Raw genomic sequence first — 12,889 nt, 5'->3', positions numbered from 1 at the left:
GCAGTTGATTTTATTGAGAGTCTCATCCAGCAACATATTCCTAAATTTAAAGGTCTGTGCCATACCTATTTTCATTCTTGATTTGTTCTCACTTAGGCAAGTATTCAAGTAGAACATACTTTGGCCAATAACCAAAACAAAATCTGTGTGGTGAAAGAAAAGGTGAAAGGATTTAAGGTAATTATTCAAAATAAGGCAGTTAAAATAAAGAAGCTGTCTCTTTTTCACTGTTGTATAGTACATTTTACAGTAATAGAATACCTGGGAGTAGGCCTGGAGCAGATCCTACAGGAATAATTAAAATAACTTAAAAGGTTCTTTCAGAAGGTCAGAAATGTAGACGGCAGTAAGTAGTTACTGTGTTACTTGAGCTGTTAATAACTGCCTTTAACAATTGTAAGCCAGAATGTTTACAGATTGTTTACAGATGATTCTTGAACATAGATAATTTGGTTTCTATCCTGTTACAGTTTGCAGGTGTTTTGACAATTATGGTTACATTTCTCTTGTTGTATTGCTCCTCATCTCTGACATTCACTGTGTAGTGATGGATTTGTAGCAGTTGGTGACTGTCCAGCATACTTTCCTTTAACAATAATAAATGAAACCCACAGCAGGTGGCAGTTTGGGGCAGGAGAGCTGGGTTTGGCAAGAGCTGAATGGTACTGCTGATCCTTCAGCCTGATACGCAGAGTATACAGTGCAGCTAAGGTTTGGAGCCTTGAGCTTTTGTTGTGGATTTGTTTTGGTTGGTTGATTTTTTTTTTGTATTTTTTATTTTTTTTAACAAAATCTAGTTACCACGGCAATTTAGAATTGAAAATGAAAGGCAGATGTGTCCGCTTTTTTAAAACCTTTGAATTGGGCTTCTTGGACAAATAGTTTCTGGGGTTTTTGTCTTGCATCATAAATAAAATCAAGATAAAAATGTAAAATACACTCTAAAATGTCATATGTTATTGAAGTCTGATTCACTAAACAGAAAGCAGTTAGTTTTTAATCGTCTTTGCTGTAACAAGACATCGATGCATAAATTGTACAGTCAGTTATGTTTTTAAAATAGTTCCTTGTTCTTCAATAAGTGTAACTTGGGAAGTCAGAAAGAAGGGTTTGAAAAATCAGCAAAATAAAGTACTCTTGTAGCAGACAAGTATCTTTTCCTACTCCTTCCTTTTTGTGGATGCCCCTGTAAATGAAATACCTTGCATAAGCATAACTGCAACCCAGATACAGGAAAGATTAAGTGCTATGTTATACATTCATTGAAATAACCAAACTACACTTAACACACAAAAACCCCCTTGAATGCATAGAAATACTTCAATGGATAGAAATAACTATTTATACATAGTCCTTCAGGCTGTAACCTGCATTGCTCTCCTGCTCTGTGGATGGAAAATGGTGCTGCTTTGGAGGGTAAATCCATGCTCCTTGCTGCCTTTTAAAACAGGAAGAACAGAAGATCACACCTGCGATAAGCAGAAACCCTGCTGAGATGAATCCAGTATAAACTGCTCCTCCTGGTTCATGTTTACTACTCTCTGGAATGGTCTGGTCCAGGAAATTTGAAATAATTTCTCTCGTGTACCAGCACGTTGGTACTAATCCAAAGATTCCTGCAAGAATGAAGCAGATTCCTCCAGCAAAACAAGCGTTATTTTTGCTATCAGTGTCGCCTCCTAGCCTTGTGCATTTCATTCCGACTGTAGTGATGCAGATCCCAAAGGCTGATAGGATACACGACAGCACCATGGTGGTCCGTGCAGCCTGGATGTAGACGGGGAGAGAGAGAATGGAGTATTTCAGGGTGCAGCTGAACATCCCCGTGCTGTACCATGTGCAGTCCATCCAAAGTCCTTGCATCTGTGTTATAGCTGTTATGATATTTGAGCCAACGTCTGCATTTACCTTCCAGTTTGGTAGCAAGGTGGCTGCGATATCTCCAAAAGCACCAAACAAAGCCAGAATAAAGGCAAAGAACTGCAGGCTTGCTGATGCCATGATGGTTATCTTCTGTCACCTTTTGTCTGCCTTTTCTCTCGTGGAATTGAGTAACTGGGAGCTTCGTAGCCAAGCTGTGGCCGTCTGTGCAACAGGGAGGAAAGGGGGGGAGGAGAAGTTCGAGGGGGAAAGGAAAAGAAATCAGCAAACAAAAAAAGCTTGCATTTAAAATTAGAGCTATCTGAATGAATATCTGAATATGACCCTGCAGCAGCTGAGCTGCTGTACACAAGGTACTTGAACAGAGATGATGGCAAATGGACTGTGCTTTAGAATTGCTTGTAAAAAGGAGCTGCTGCCCTTTCATACATGATTGCAAGCCATCAAGCAAAACTTATTTTACTGCAGTTGGTTTTGGTAATAGCGTACAAATTTCAGGCTTACTAGACAAATATACATTGTAAATGAAACACTAGAAACTTGCAGATTACAAGTCATTCTGGTAGGAAAACATCCTGATAGAAAATATATTGTACTCTTCAGGTACCTTGTTTAAGTGTGTTGATAGTGTAGTCAGCTCCTGTTGACTTTTTTATAACAATGGGCACTGTTGTACTATCTCTTACTTAAATTATGATTAAAGGTAACTCCTTATTTCTGTTTTTTAAATATTATCTGTTCATATTTTTAATAAGTATTGCAAAATATCTTAGCTTTGGAGGAGAATAAAATGGAATTTAGTTTTTGCATTTTCACGATTAGTCACATGACTTTTCTAAATCAATATTTTATTTTATTTCATTTTTATTTCAACTTACCAGTTTTTTATTTTCAGTTATTTCCGTTCCTTGACTTGGAGCTAGCAGTATTTAGGAAGTCATAAGAGTGAATATGATGATCTTCTGCTTCTAAAATGTTTTTAATACTGGCATGAAACAGCTCATTTGTGGAAGTGCCTTTCTTTGAATCAGTCACTTGTCTGAAATAATTTGCAAATTTGCCATTTGGCAAAACTGCCAGAAGTGGCAGTTTAAAAAAAATAATTTAAAAAGCTCCTTGCTATTCTTTTATAGAGAGTCCACTTTTATTTGACAGATGAAAACATTTTGGGCAGTATGATGACTGTGCAGCTGGGAAAACAGAACTGTTGCTGTCACCTCAGCTGGACTGTTGGGATTGCAGATGCAGAACAGTGGATTGAAACCTCTGAGAGGAGGATTAGAAAGTGGTACCCTGCTTTGCCTTTTGCCTGGGGCTGGATAATTGGCAGGTTTCATCTTTTATCAGTGGTAGACAAAGGACAGGCTTCTGTCTTAGAAAGCATGATTCAGACTTTTTATCTAAGCATGTGCAATGATATTAAAATTGTTCTTCAGCATTAGAACTTTTTTCAAAAGCCATAATAATAAGGAATAAAATTAAAATAAGGGGAATACAAAATATCTGTAGCATTGTACTCTTGTTTCAGTTCATTATGCATAACACAACAAGGTTTTGATCAATATGTATTCTGTCAGTCTTTAGTGGCATTTCTGAACTAATTTATGTATTTATCCTTTATAAGTATAATGCTGTTATCCTCTATTATAATGTATAGTATAATTCTCTATATTCTCTCTATATAATTTTTATACTTATACTCTAATCTTTTCATATTGTATTTATTTCAGGTAATAGTTCAAGGATTTGCTAAATCTGTCCAGCATATATGTATATATATATTAAAAATGCTTAAAGTTAAGGTGAAAATATTAGCAGCTAGTAATTGTTAAAACCTTATTTCAAAGACCTGCCTATTTCCAAATCCCTTCAGTTTGTTCAGGCTGGGAAGAGATGTTCTGGAAAATACATATAATTTGCTGCACAGGCCCATGGCAAAGATGGCTTAACTTCCTTTTACAGAAGGAACGGACAGGTCTGGGTTAGCTCAAAACTCATTCAAAAACTCATTTGTATTCTCATTCATATTCTGAAAAAGCTAATTAGTACTCTGAATCAGCCTTTTTCATTACTTCCTTTTTAAAATATCAGTATATAAAAACATGCAAGCATAAACTAAAACCACTTCAAATGGTAGCCATACATTACATTTAATAGGGTGAACCAATTTAAAGGCATGATAAATTCAAGTATAAGCACTACAGTTGTAATTAAAAATACAGTTATGCTTATTTGTGTAGCACTTACTGCTTTTTGTGAGGTCTGAGATGTTTTCTTCTCTGTAGGTGTCCTGGTAAATGCAGTTTCTCTTGAATGCAACTATCCCTTCTCATATAAAACTGCATTGGCATGTATTAACAAAATTTCTTGGAATGTTGTTTTTTTTCTGTTCTCCACAGCAAGTGCATTACTGCTGTTTGTTCCCTCTCTTAGTTCCATCTACCCAAGAATAAAGGAGTACTTTGTTTAATGAGTTTTGTTTGAAAAACACTCAGTAAGGGAAAGCAAAGAGATTATGGAATAAAACAGACGGCGGCCCTTAGTCCTAAATACATAATGATATCCAGGTTCTGTGGTGGAAAGTGTAAGCAGTGATAAAATGAAGTAAAATCTTGAGAATCCAGAAACTGTAGACTTACAGACTAGGGGGAAGAATCATTTATGTTGCACTGAGAGTCAGAGAGTTTTCTTGTTTGTCAGTTGTTGTTTTTTTCATCACAGATAATCTTATTAAGAGTTTAATTTTCCCAGAAAAGAACTGTGCAATTTATTTTAATTTGTAATTGGAACAGCAGGACACTTCTATTCAGCTGCAGGCTTTGCTTATCTGTTCTTGATAGCTTTAGCCTTCCATAGGTTATCCTCTAACTTGTTACCTTTGTGGATGGCTGTATAAAAGAATAAGGGAATAAAGCTGCTGGTGGGGCTTCCATGGTAAATACGGCACATTAGAGAGTGGCCTTGACAAGTTGGTGTGAGAAATCAAGAAGCTGGGAGAAAGGTCTTGCTCATTGTAGCAGTGATAGATGCACAGTTTCTGTACCTGACTTCGGGCTTCTTGTGATTCTGTTTGTGAGCCTGGTGTGAATGGAGTTACTGCAGAGCTCTTCTTACACAGAAGTAATTTTTATTACTGTAGAGACATAGTTACTTTCTGCTGGAAGTGAGCCAGAAGTAAACTCTCATCAGAACAAGATTGCGCTGCAAGTTGCACATATCTGGTGTTAGGCCTAACTTTTGTAGTAGACAGATAAAATAGTACTGAATACTTGGATTGTGAAAGTGCTGGCTTAGAACTATCTCAGTAGGATCTCAAGCAGTCTGTTTTAATGAAATTGTAATATATTCTTCTTCGGTTTTAGTTCCCTATGAGCAAATTACATCTTGGAAAGGTTGTGTGGGTTTGCTTTTAATACAGCCCTGTTGCAAGGTACATGTATTGCCCATTATGAGACCTTTGTTGTCAACAATTAATAAAAATTGTCTCATTTATGCTTATTCTGATTTAGTATGTTGATTTCATTATCAAGGCAGCAGACTTGTGTGAATTAAATTGTACTCTGTTATGTGTTCCTCGTACCCTCCCAGAACATAAACCTTCATTGTACAGTTATGCTAAAACAGTAAGGGGTGAATAATTGCTGTACTACTGACAGTTTGGGGTGTATCAGTTGAATGATTTTTGTATTCATTATTTTGTAAGACTTGAGTGTTATTTTGTAAATATTTCTAAAATACTTGGTTGGGTGAAAAGTGTTACCAGTAAAATTATCAAATCAACATGTATATTTTAAGTGCTCTTTTGTGCTCTGTTAGCTTTCATAATTCTGCTCCCTATTTGATGCATATTAAAAGGTATGGGGAAAATAGCATATATGATTTTAAAGGAGTGACCATTTACAAATGAAAAGCTTTCTCCTGTATCTGTTGCTATAGTAACCAAGCAGCTTTCCTGGGGTCCAAAGAAAACAGTGTCTATAATGGAACTGAGAAGTGCTGTGTTTGGTTTCAGAAGCAGAAATTATTGCCTACTGGCCTTGAGATTGCAAATTGAGCTGTTTGGCTCTGAAGCTGTACACTGTATCTAGATTAGGTGCTTTTTTCCTTCTGAAATTTTTGTTCAAGATGTGGCTCTAACTCCCAAAGAGCCCTTATTTCTCACTTAAGAGCATTTCTGCAAAATTGAGGTGACTAGGTGATGCCACATGGACTCTGGTTGTTTTCTTACCCCTAATTTTGTGGGGTAATACCTTGTTATATTTCCTGACCAAAACGTAGATAAACATATGCATGTGCCCTTAATATTTCTGTTCAAGGAGCTGATTGGACATATGAAGTATGTATTTAAAAAATTAACTTTTCTTATACTCAGTGTGAGCACCAGGGTTTTTTTCTATATCCCTGTGATCTTCCTGATAGGAGTAACCCATGGCAAAGGCAGATGCTCTGAACACCTGAAAAATTAAAAATCTGCTTTGGGAAATAATTTATGTGTGTTTCACTGCAGATTCCATATGTCAAGTTTTTTTGTCACCTGATTTTTAAATAACTTCTTGTGCTTCACATTTCAGTAATTTTAAGTATTTTTTCTGTTGTATTTTTAACTCTAGTTTTCAGAGAAGGTGGACAACTAATGAAAAATACTCCAGTAGTATATACTTGGGATCAGCAGTGCTAAAACTGGAAGCTTGCTGTGGGTTTTTTCTTCATCAGCACCATTAATTGGTATTTTCTTTCCTTTCTCTAGCCAGTATTTTTGCTCAGCTTTGTAAGTTCTGTCTACATAAAAAAACTTACATTGTTTGGATTTTACAATTCCTTTGAAATTTGTGTTATAGAAGCATTTGTACTGGATAGATGTGCTTAATAGCTGAGCTGTTCCCACAGAAAGAACAAAATGGATGTTTAGTACCTTTGTGTCAGATTATGTCCACATCAGAGGGTGCTGTGAGCAGTTTTGGTTGAAGCAGTAGGAGGAACGCTTTCTTTTTTGAAGTACTCTCATGCTCTGGGTTATCTCAAACAATTGGTACACTGAGACTGTGGTTCAAGCAGCAGCTGTTCTTTGGTCTGATTGTGTCTTTTTTTCTGTCAGAACTAGCACATGTGATCATAAATTCATGTTCTCTGAGTGCTAGTATTGACTGTCAGATCTTTTTTAAAAAATCAGTAATCGCCTATCATTTTAGCAGACTCTTTTTATAAGAGACTAAATATTTTTTTAAATCTGGCACTTAAAAATTTGTACAGTACTTGTACACATTTTACAAATTTTCAATGTGCTCCTCCACAGAAATTTTTCCTTTTTCTTATTGTTAATATTTAGTTTGAAAGATGACCTGCTTTATTCATTGTTGTGCAGAACTGGAGTTTTATTCCAGCTCCTAATTTTTAGTACAGAAGTCTGAATTCAGAAAGTTTCTATATAATACAGTGTCTCTATAATTGCATGGCATGTATACATACATATGTATGCACACACACAAATATAAAAAACATAAAGTGTGTACATATTATTTCATTCTGCTCTTAGACACAGGGCAAGTGACTATTCTGTGAACCAGTCTGATTTGAGAACTACAAAAGAATATATACAAGCTTATCTTTGTGGAATTGTTCAAACATAATTTTGGATGAACTGTGATACACAGTGTAAGTACAGAATTGTGTGGTCACTTAAACTGAGTGCACTTACTTCTACCTACCATTCCTAGAAATCTTAATACATTGAAAAGCAATTCCTTGGCTTACATTTTAGAAAAGCCCTGAAGCAACAGAAAACATATAGGGAATGGGTTTGATTTCTAATTATAATACCAATTTTCTCCAGCTGCCCTTCAGCCTGTATATCAAATATTATCTAATTTGTGTATCATGTCAGAATTATCTTGTGGAAGGATCTGAAGACAGAAGTGCTAATTACTTTACAGATTACATGAAAGTTGCTCTAAATGGACAAAGTGCCATGGGGGTAAAAAGTACTAAGTACTGATGGCATGTGAACTAATTGGAAATATGTAGATAACTAAAATTCTGTTGGGCCTTGAAAGCTAAGGCAAATCTTTCTATTCCATACCATGCCATTAGTCACTGCACGGCTGGCTTACCTGCTGCAAGAATGCCTTCCTATATTGTGCCTGTTTGCTGATGTCTGCTTAGAAGTAATGTCTACCTAAATTGATCTTTGTTTTCCATATAGGTGGATGTGGCTGTGGTGCACTTCACTCCATTGGTGCAACCAAAGATACAGCAGCCATTTGAGCTGGTAGAAAAGGTGGTTCAAAGTGTTTTTCAGTTTAGAAGAAAATACTGCTTCCGTGGAATTGAGTAAGTATTTTTAATGAAAACTTCCTAGGTAATGGTTTTGTAAATGCATCAGCTACTGAATCAGCTATGCGTTTGATTTTATTCTTGCAATTTTAAATTTGTCATCGTAGTTCATCAGATCTTTCTATTTCAGAATGGTTTCTGGACACAAAAGTGTGAGATTAATATCTAAAGTAATTATGTAGTAATTACTTGTGCATTTTTGTTAGTGCGTTGAAGTTGTTAAAAATCATTAGGATAAAGTGGTCATCTTTTCAATAGTTTGTCTGACTCAGAAATGGAAAAGCTACAAAAACTACAGAATGATTGAGTTAAAAAATGAAAGTATCAAAATCCAGAACCAAAGATGGCAGCGTGAGGAGTAATCTGTAGGAAATTTTACTTATTTTGGGATGTCAAAAGGTCAAATTATGGAGTTCTTATTGGCTCTTTAAAAATCCCGCTATCTTACGGAGGGAATTTATTAGGTTCTCTGATATGAGAAACCTGCAGTCTTTTTTCCAAGGATCCTGTTTAAACTCCAGCACTGCCGTGTGTCTGACTTACTATGGGCAGCCCCCAGCATTCAGCTCTGTAGAACGTGTGACAGAGCTGCTGTTATGACTGGAGGCACCTCCTGCAGCCTGGGCTCCCTGAATGTTGCTGGGCATAGTTTTGGCCCTGATACAGTAGGGTGGATACCCTACTGTACTACAAGCCTTCTGTGTCACTGTTCTAAAGGTGAGCAAAGAATTTTGCATCTAGTTTTGGGTTGTTGAGTTCTCTTTCCTTGACACCGTGAATGCCATTGATATGTAGGACGCAGACATTGGATCTAAAATGAGTATAGATTTCTTTGTGTTAAAGTTTGAGTATGCATTTCAAAGTGTTTAGAAAATGAGGTGTCCAAACTCTAGACTGGTTTGTTTTTGACATACAGGGTGGTGGTGGTTTTCTTTTCTTCTTCTGTGAAGGAATGGTTTCTCTTGACAATGTAAGCAAAAGGCACATGCAATCAGCATATCTATGTTGTGTACAATATCGTTACCAAAGTTTAAAAAAAACTTTCCCAACTTCTGTGTAATCTCAAATTGCTAAGAACTGCTTTACATTCTTTTGAGGTGAGGAGGGGGAAACTGAACTTTTGGACGTCACGTATTCCCCTAGCAGCTTATCATACCTTAGCCCTAGCGTGCAGCTAAAAAACACAATCCTCTTATTCTTTAGCTGACCTGAAAAAAATAGCAAATTTTGTTCTATAAAAAAGCTGTTAAGTTCATGATAGGGTTCTCTATCACACAGACTGTATAAAAACAAGGGAATAGAATCACTTTATATTTGTGTATGAATTCTGGGCTTTGAGATGTGAAATATAAGATTGTGCTATGAAGTCCATATTGTAGTTTGAGTTGTGGTTCATGATACGTATAGGATGGTTCATAGTCTGTAAAAAAAGACTAGATACACTTTGCTCAAGGTATGTTTTTTAGCTACGGAATCAAAGAGGGATATTGAAATAAAAATTGACACATTGCTGACCTAGATGCTGAACTAAAAGGAACATTTTGACAAAGGCCTGAAGTAGCATATGCTTCAAACAGGTTTCCTAGAAGTTTCATTTTTCATTTGTAATTTTAAACTCCTTCTTAACTTCGTTACCAACTATAATTTCTTGCACAAAGCCTTTGGACTAGTTTGTCCAGCCAACCTGCCAAACTCATCTGGTGGATGGCGGGGAGGGGGGCATGTGTTATTGTATTGGATGCACAATATTTTTAGGTATTATGTATATAACACAGATAGAATTTGAAAATTGAGAAATGCCCATGAGTCATGTGCAGATTTTTTGCCTTTCTGGCCTATTTTAGACTGAGAACTACTGCTAATAAGAGCTGGTCCTTTCAATAGTTTGCAGTGTGTAGTATGTATTTCTGTGTGACATTAAAAATCACTTACCTAATACCCTTCATTCAGATTTGGGGAACTTCTGAGAGAGAGGTGGTAAAGCCCTAGAGTAAATGTACTTATATGCCTGTCTGTGAACAAAGCTGAAAACAAAATCTACAACTCCTGCCACATTCTCCCACATTCTAAATATTAAAAAGTGAATGGCAATTATTTACTTGCCGTATTTAATTGCTCCTTTCCTCATTCTTGGCTTTTTTTTTTCTGACATTAGAATTAGGGTATTAATGATAAGTGATACTGTCTTTTCTATTGTAATGAAACAGTCTGAAAGTAAGTCATATTTATTTGAATCTGATCTGTTTTGCACAGTTTAATATGTTGTTGCTTTCTAAATACGAGTCTAATTGTAAGAAGGCTCTGTGCTTGTAATCATACCCAAAGCTCTTTTTAATGTTAGTAATCATGAACTTACATGCATGTGTTTAGTCTGTAATGTATGTATGTGCTTTCCTATGGTATCATAATTTGCATTTGCAGAAAAAGGTCCCGTATATGCTTCCATTGCTCAGATAATGAAGTATGTTGAGTGCCAGAGCTCAAATAGTGACATAATTAATATAGGTTTACTATTTAATTCCTTGTTACTCTTAAGGGAAATGTCTGTCTGAATTGCTGAAATTTTTCTTCACCCCATATCTTTTAGGACCTTGTTTCCTGAAAATGGGCGCTTGAAAAGAACAGAACAGCTGATGATGACAGCAAATGTTGATCCAACTCTTCGTCCTTTTCAGCTCTCTATGTCACAGTTTAGAAACTTGTGCAATGCATACAGGAAAATGTGTGATGAAGACCCAAGCCTTTTTGTGTTCAACTACAGAGAAGAACTACGGCAAAAGAAGATGACAAGAAGTTTACTTGGAAGTACTGGTCAACCTGAACGGACTGAAGAGGAAAATCAGCTGTAACAGCACAAGTCTGACTTTTTTTTATTAGTTTTAACTCCTTGATCTACAGGTGTTGACCCAATAAAAGAAGGTTTAGATGGTCCTACATTTATGCAGCTATGAAAGACCTACTTTTGAGAATGTGGTATAGAGAGAGGGCATCTCTCTATTCCATTCAGCAGCAGACAAAAGGGAGAAGGCAATCCAGGTTCTTTTTACTTCAGGGAAATGGCTAGAACACATACCAAGAAACAAGGTATGTTGTGAGAAAGGTAATTAAGTTGCAATACTTCTGATATAATTGAATTCTGTATGAATGCAAGTGCTTTACTGAAATTGAAGAAAAATACTTTTCAGACATCACTACATAAGATGGTGTTTGGGTTTTTGTGCTTTTTTATCCTGGAACATCCTCCTGTACAGAGTAATTTAAAAAACAGAAGCCAAGACTCTTATAAATACACTCAAGTGACTGGCTTACGGGAGGATAAAGTGCACCAATTGCCTCAAGGTCTGCTAATACTCTTCTCTTTTATGCAGAAGCAAGGAATTTGGGATTTAAAGTTTCAACTACAGAAAAGCAGCACAATAAAAAGTAGAAAACATGGCTAAGTACAATACTTATTTGTCTTTTACTGTACAGGCTCATAGTGAAAATAAAAAATACAGTCAAATAAAAGATTACAGGCCAAGCTTTGTTTTTGTATTTACACATATGTATAAAGTATAAACAGCATTGAAACATACAAAAATGAAACTTCTGCACTGTTGTGCACTAAAACACATTAAAATAACTTAATTGTGCTTTAAATAAAGCAAACATGAAAACCAAAGAAATAAAATGCCCAAGGTACTGAAAATTTCAGTTTGCAATGCTACTTTCCATTGTAAACCCCTCTGCCACTCACTAGCACCTTTTCCACATTACTTAAAATATTAATGAGGCCATCCCCAAGAACACTACATTGTCTTAATAAATGCTTGAAAGGGATGAACTAATTTACAAACCTGGGCCAACTTAATCTATTTTTGATCCACAATAAATTAAAATAACTTAAGAATCCTTTACAGCTGTTTTTGAGCAAAAATGTATTAGTGCACAAAATCAGATAGTAGTTTTCCTGCAGCTTCCATGAATTTACTAGTTTTAAAGCAAAATGTTTGTTGAATTTTATGTGGACTTCAAATTAATGTTTTAATACTAAGCTAGGATTTTCCATGCCTCTCCACAGCTTCATAAAAACAGTCTTCATTAACTACAGATGTTAAACTCTGGACACTAAATTCTCTCTCTAAAATGGAGTTCAGATCCAGGTTTGCAGTGTCAGAGTGACTGTCAAGGGATTGGTGACGTTCTTGCATTGCCATTAGAGTTCCTCTGCTGCGCTTTGTGCTGTTTACTTTTCTCTTCACTGGGCAGAAATGGCCCCGCACGAGCTTTGGATGCTGTGCTATCTGAAAGCCATCTTCTTCCTCATTTTCAGCAGCCTGATCCTGTTCAGAGTCAGCACTGGGTTCCTCTGAAATCTTCAGCCGCTGGAACTGTATTTCAATGTCTTTTGTAGGGCTGCCTTTCTTTAGGCTCCGATAGTCCTCATCATCATCATCATCACTGAGAATATCGGATTCTTTGACAAGAACATTAGAAAAGTCAGACGCAGTGTTCTCTGCATGTTTATTGGGAGATGAATTTTTGGGCTCCTGGATGCTCTCAGAAGTGTGGCAGCTGCTGCTCTGAGTGCTGCTGCTTAGGCTGCACTCATCAGAGTCCTGGAAGGTGCCTTTCCCCTGGTCACCGTTCCACTCGCTGCTGGATGACTTCTTCAGTACCTTCAAGGATCTTGTGGAAG

General features: G+C 36.4%; 3 protein-coding genes across 4 annotated transcripts in view; 1 reads left to right on the top strand and 2 right to left on the bottom strand.

The window, feature by feature from the left end:
* Positions 1–11,716, top strand: part of TFB1M (transcription factor B1, mitochondrial) — a 27,345-nt gene extending 15,629 nt beyond the window's left edge. For both annotated transcript variants that reach the window (XM_041469952.1, XM_041469951.1), the window contains 2 exons: positions 8,081–8,208; positions 10,799–11,716. In XM_041469952.1, coding sequence (XP_041325886.1) covers positions 8,081–8,208; positions 10,799–11,060 — 390 coding nt within the window. In that variant the 3' untranslated portion in view covers positions 11,061–11,716. The remainder of the gene's footprint in view (positions 1–8,080; positions 8,209–10,798) is intronic.
* CLDN20 (claudin 20) lies at positions 1,342–2,056 on the bottom strand. The gene has a single exon (XM_041469953.1). It carries the CDS (start codon positions 1,999–2,001, stop codon positions 1,342–1,344), a length of 660 nt encoding a protein of 219 aa, XP_041325887.1. The 5' UTR covers positions 2,002–2,056.
* Positions 11,551–12,889, bottom strand: part of TIAM2 (TIAM Rac1 associated GEF 2) — a 96,508-nt gene continuing 95,169 nt past the window's right edge. The window contains exon 27 of the mRNA XM_041469954.1: positions 11,551–12,889. Coding sequence (XP_041325888.1) covers positions 12,246–12,889 — 644 coding nt within the window. The 3' untranslated portion in view covers positions 11,551–12,245.

Source organism: Pyrgilauda ruficollis, unplaced genomic scaffold (assembly GCF_017590135.1).
Source record: "Pyrgilauda ruficollis isolate IOZ18807 unplaced genomic scaffold, ASM1759013v1 scaffold24, whole genome shotgun sequence".
NCBI lineage: Eukaryota > Metazoa > Chordata > Aves > Passeriformes > Passeridae > Pyrgilauda > Pyrgilauda ruficollis.
Note: the sequence above shows the minus strand (reverse complement) of the source record. Positions and strands in the feature narration are given on the sequence as shown.

Bases quoted from the DNA above. Each gene is read 5' to 3' on its own strand.
- CLDN20 (XM_041469953.1), bottom strand. From the start codon at position 2,001: ATGGCATCAGCAAGCCTGCAGTTCTTTGCCTTTATTCTGGCTTTGTTT.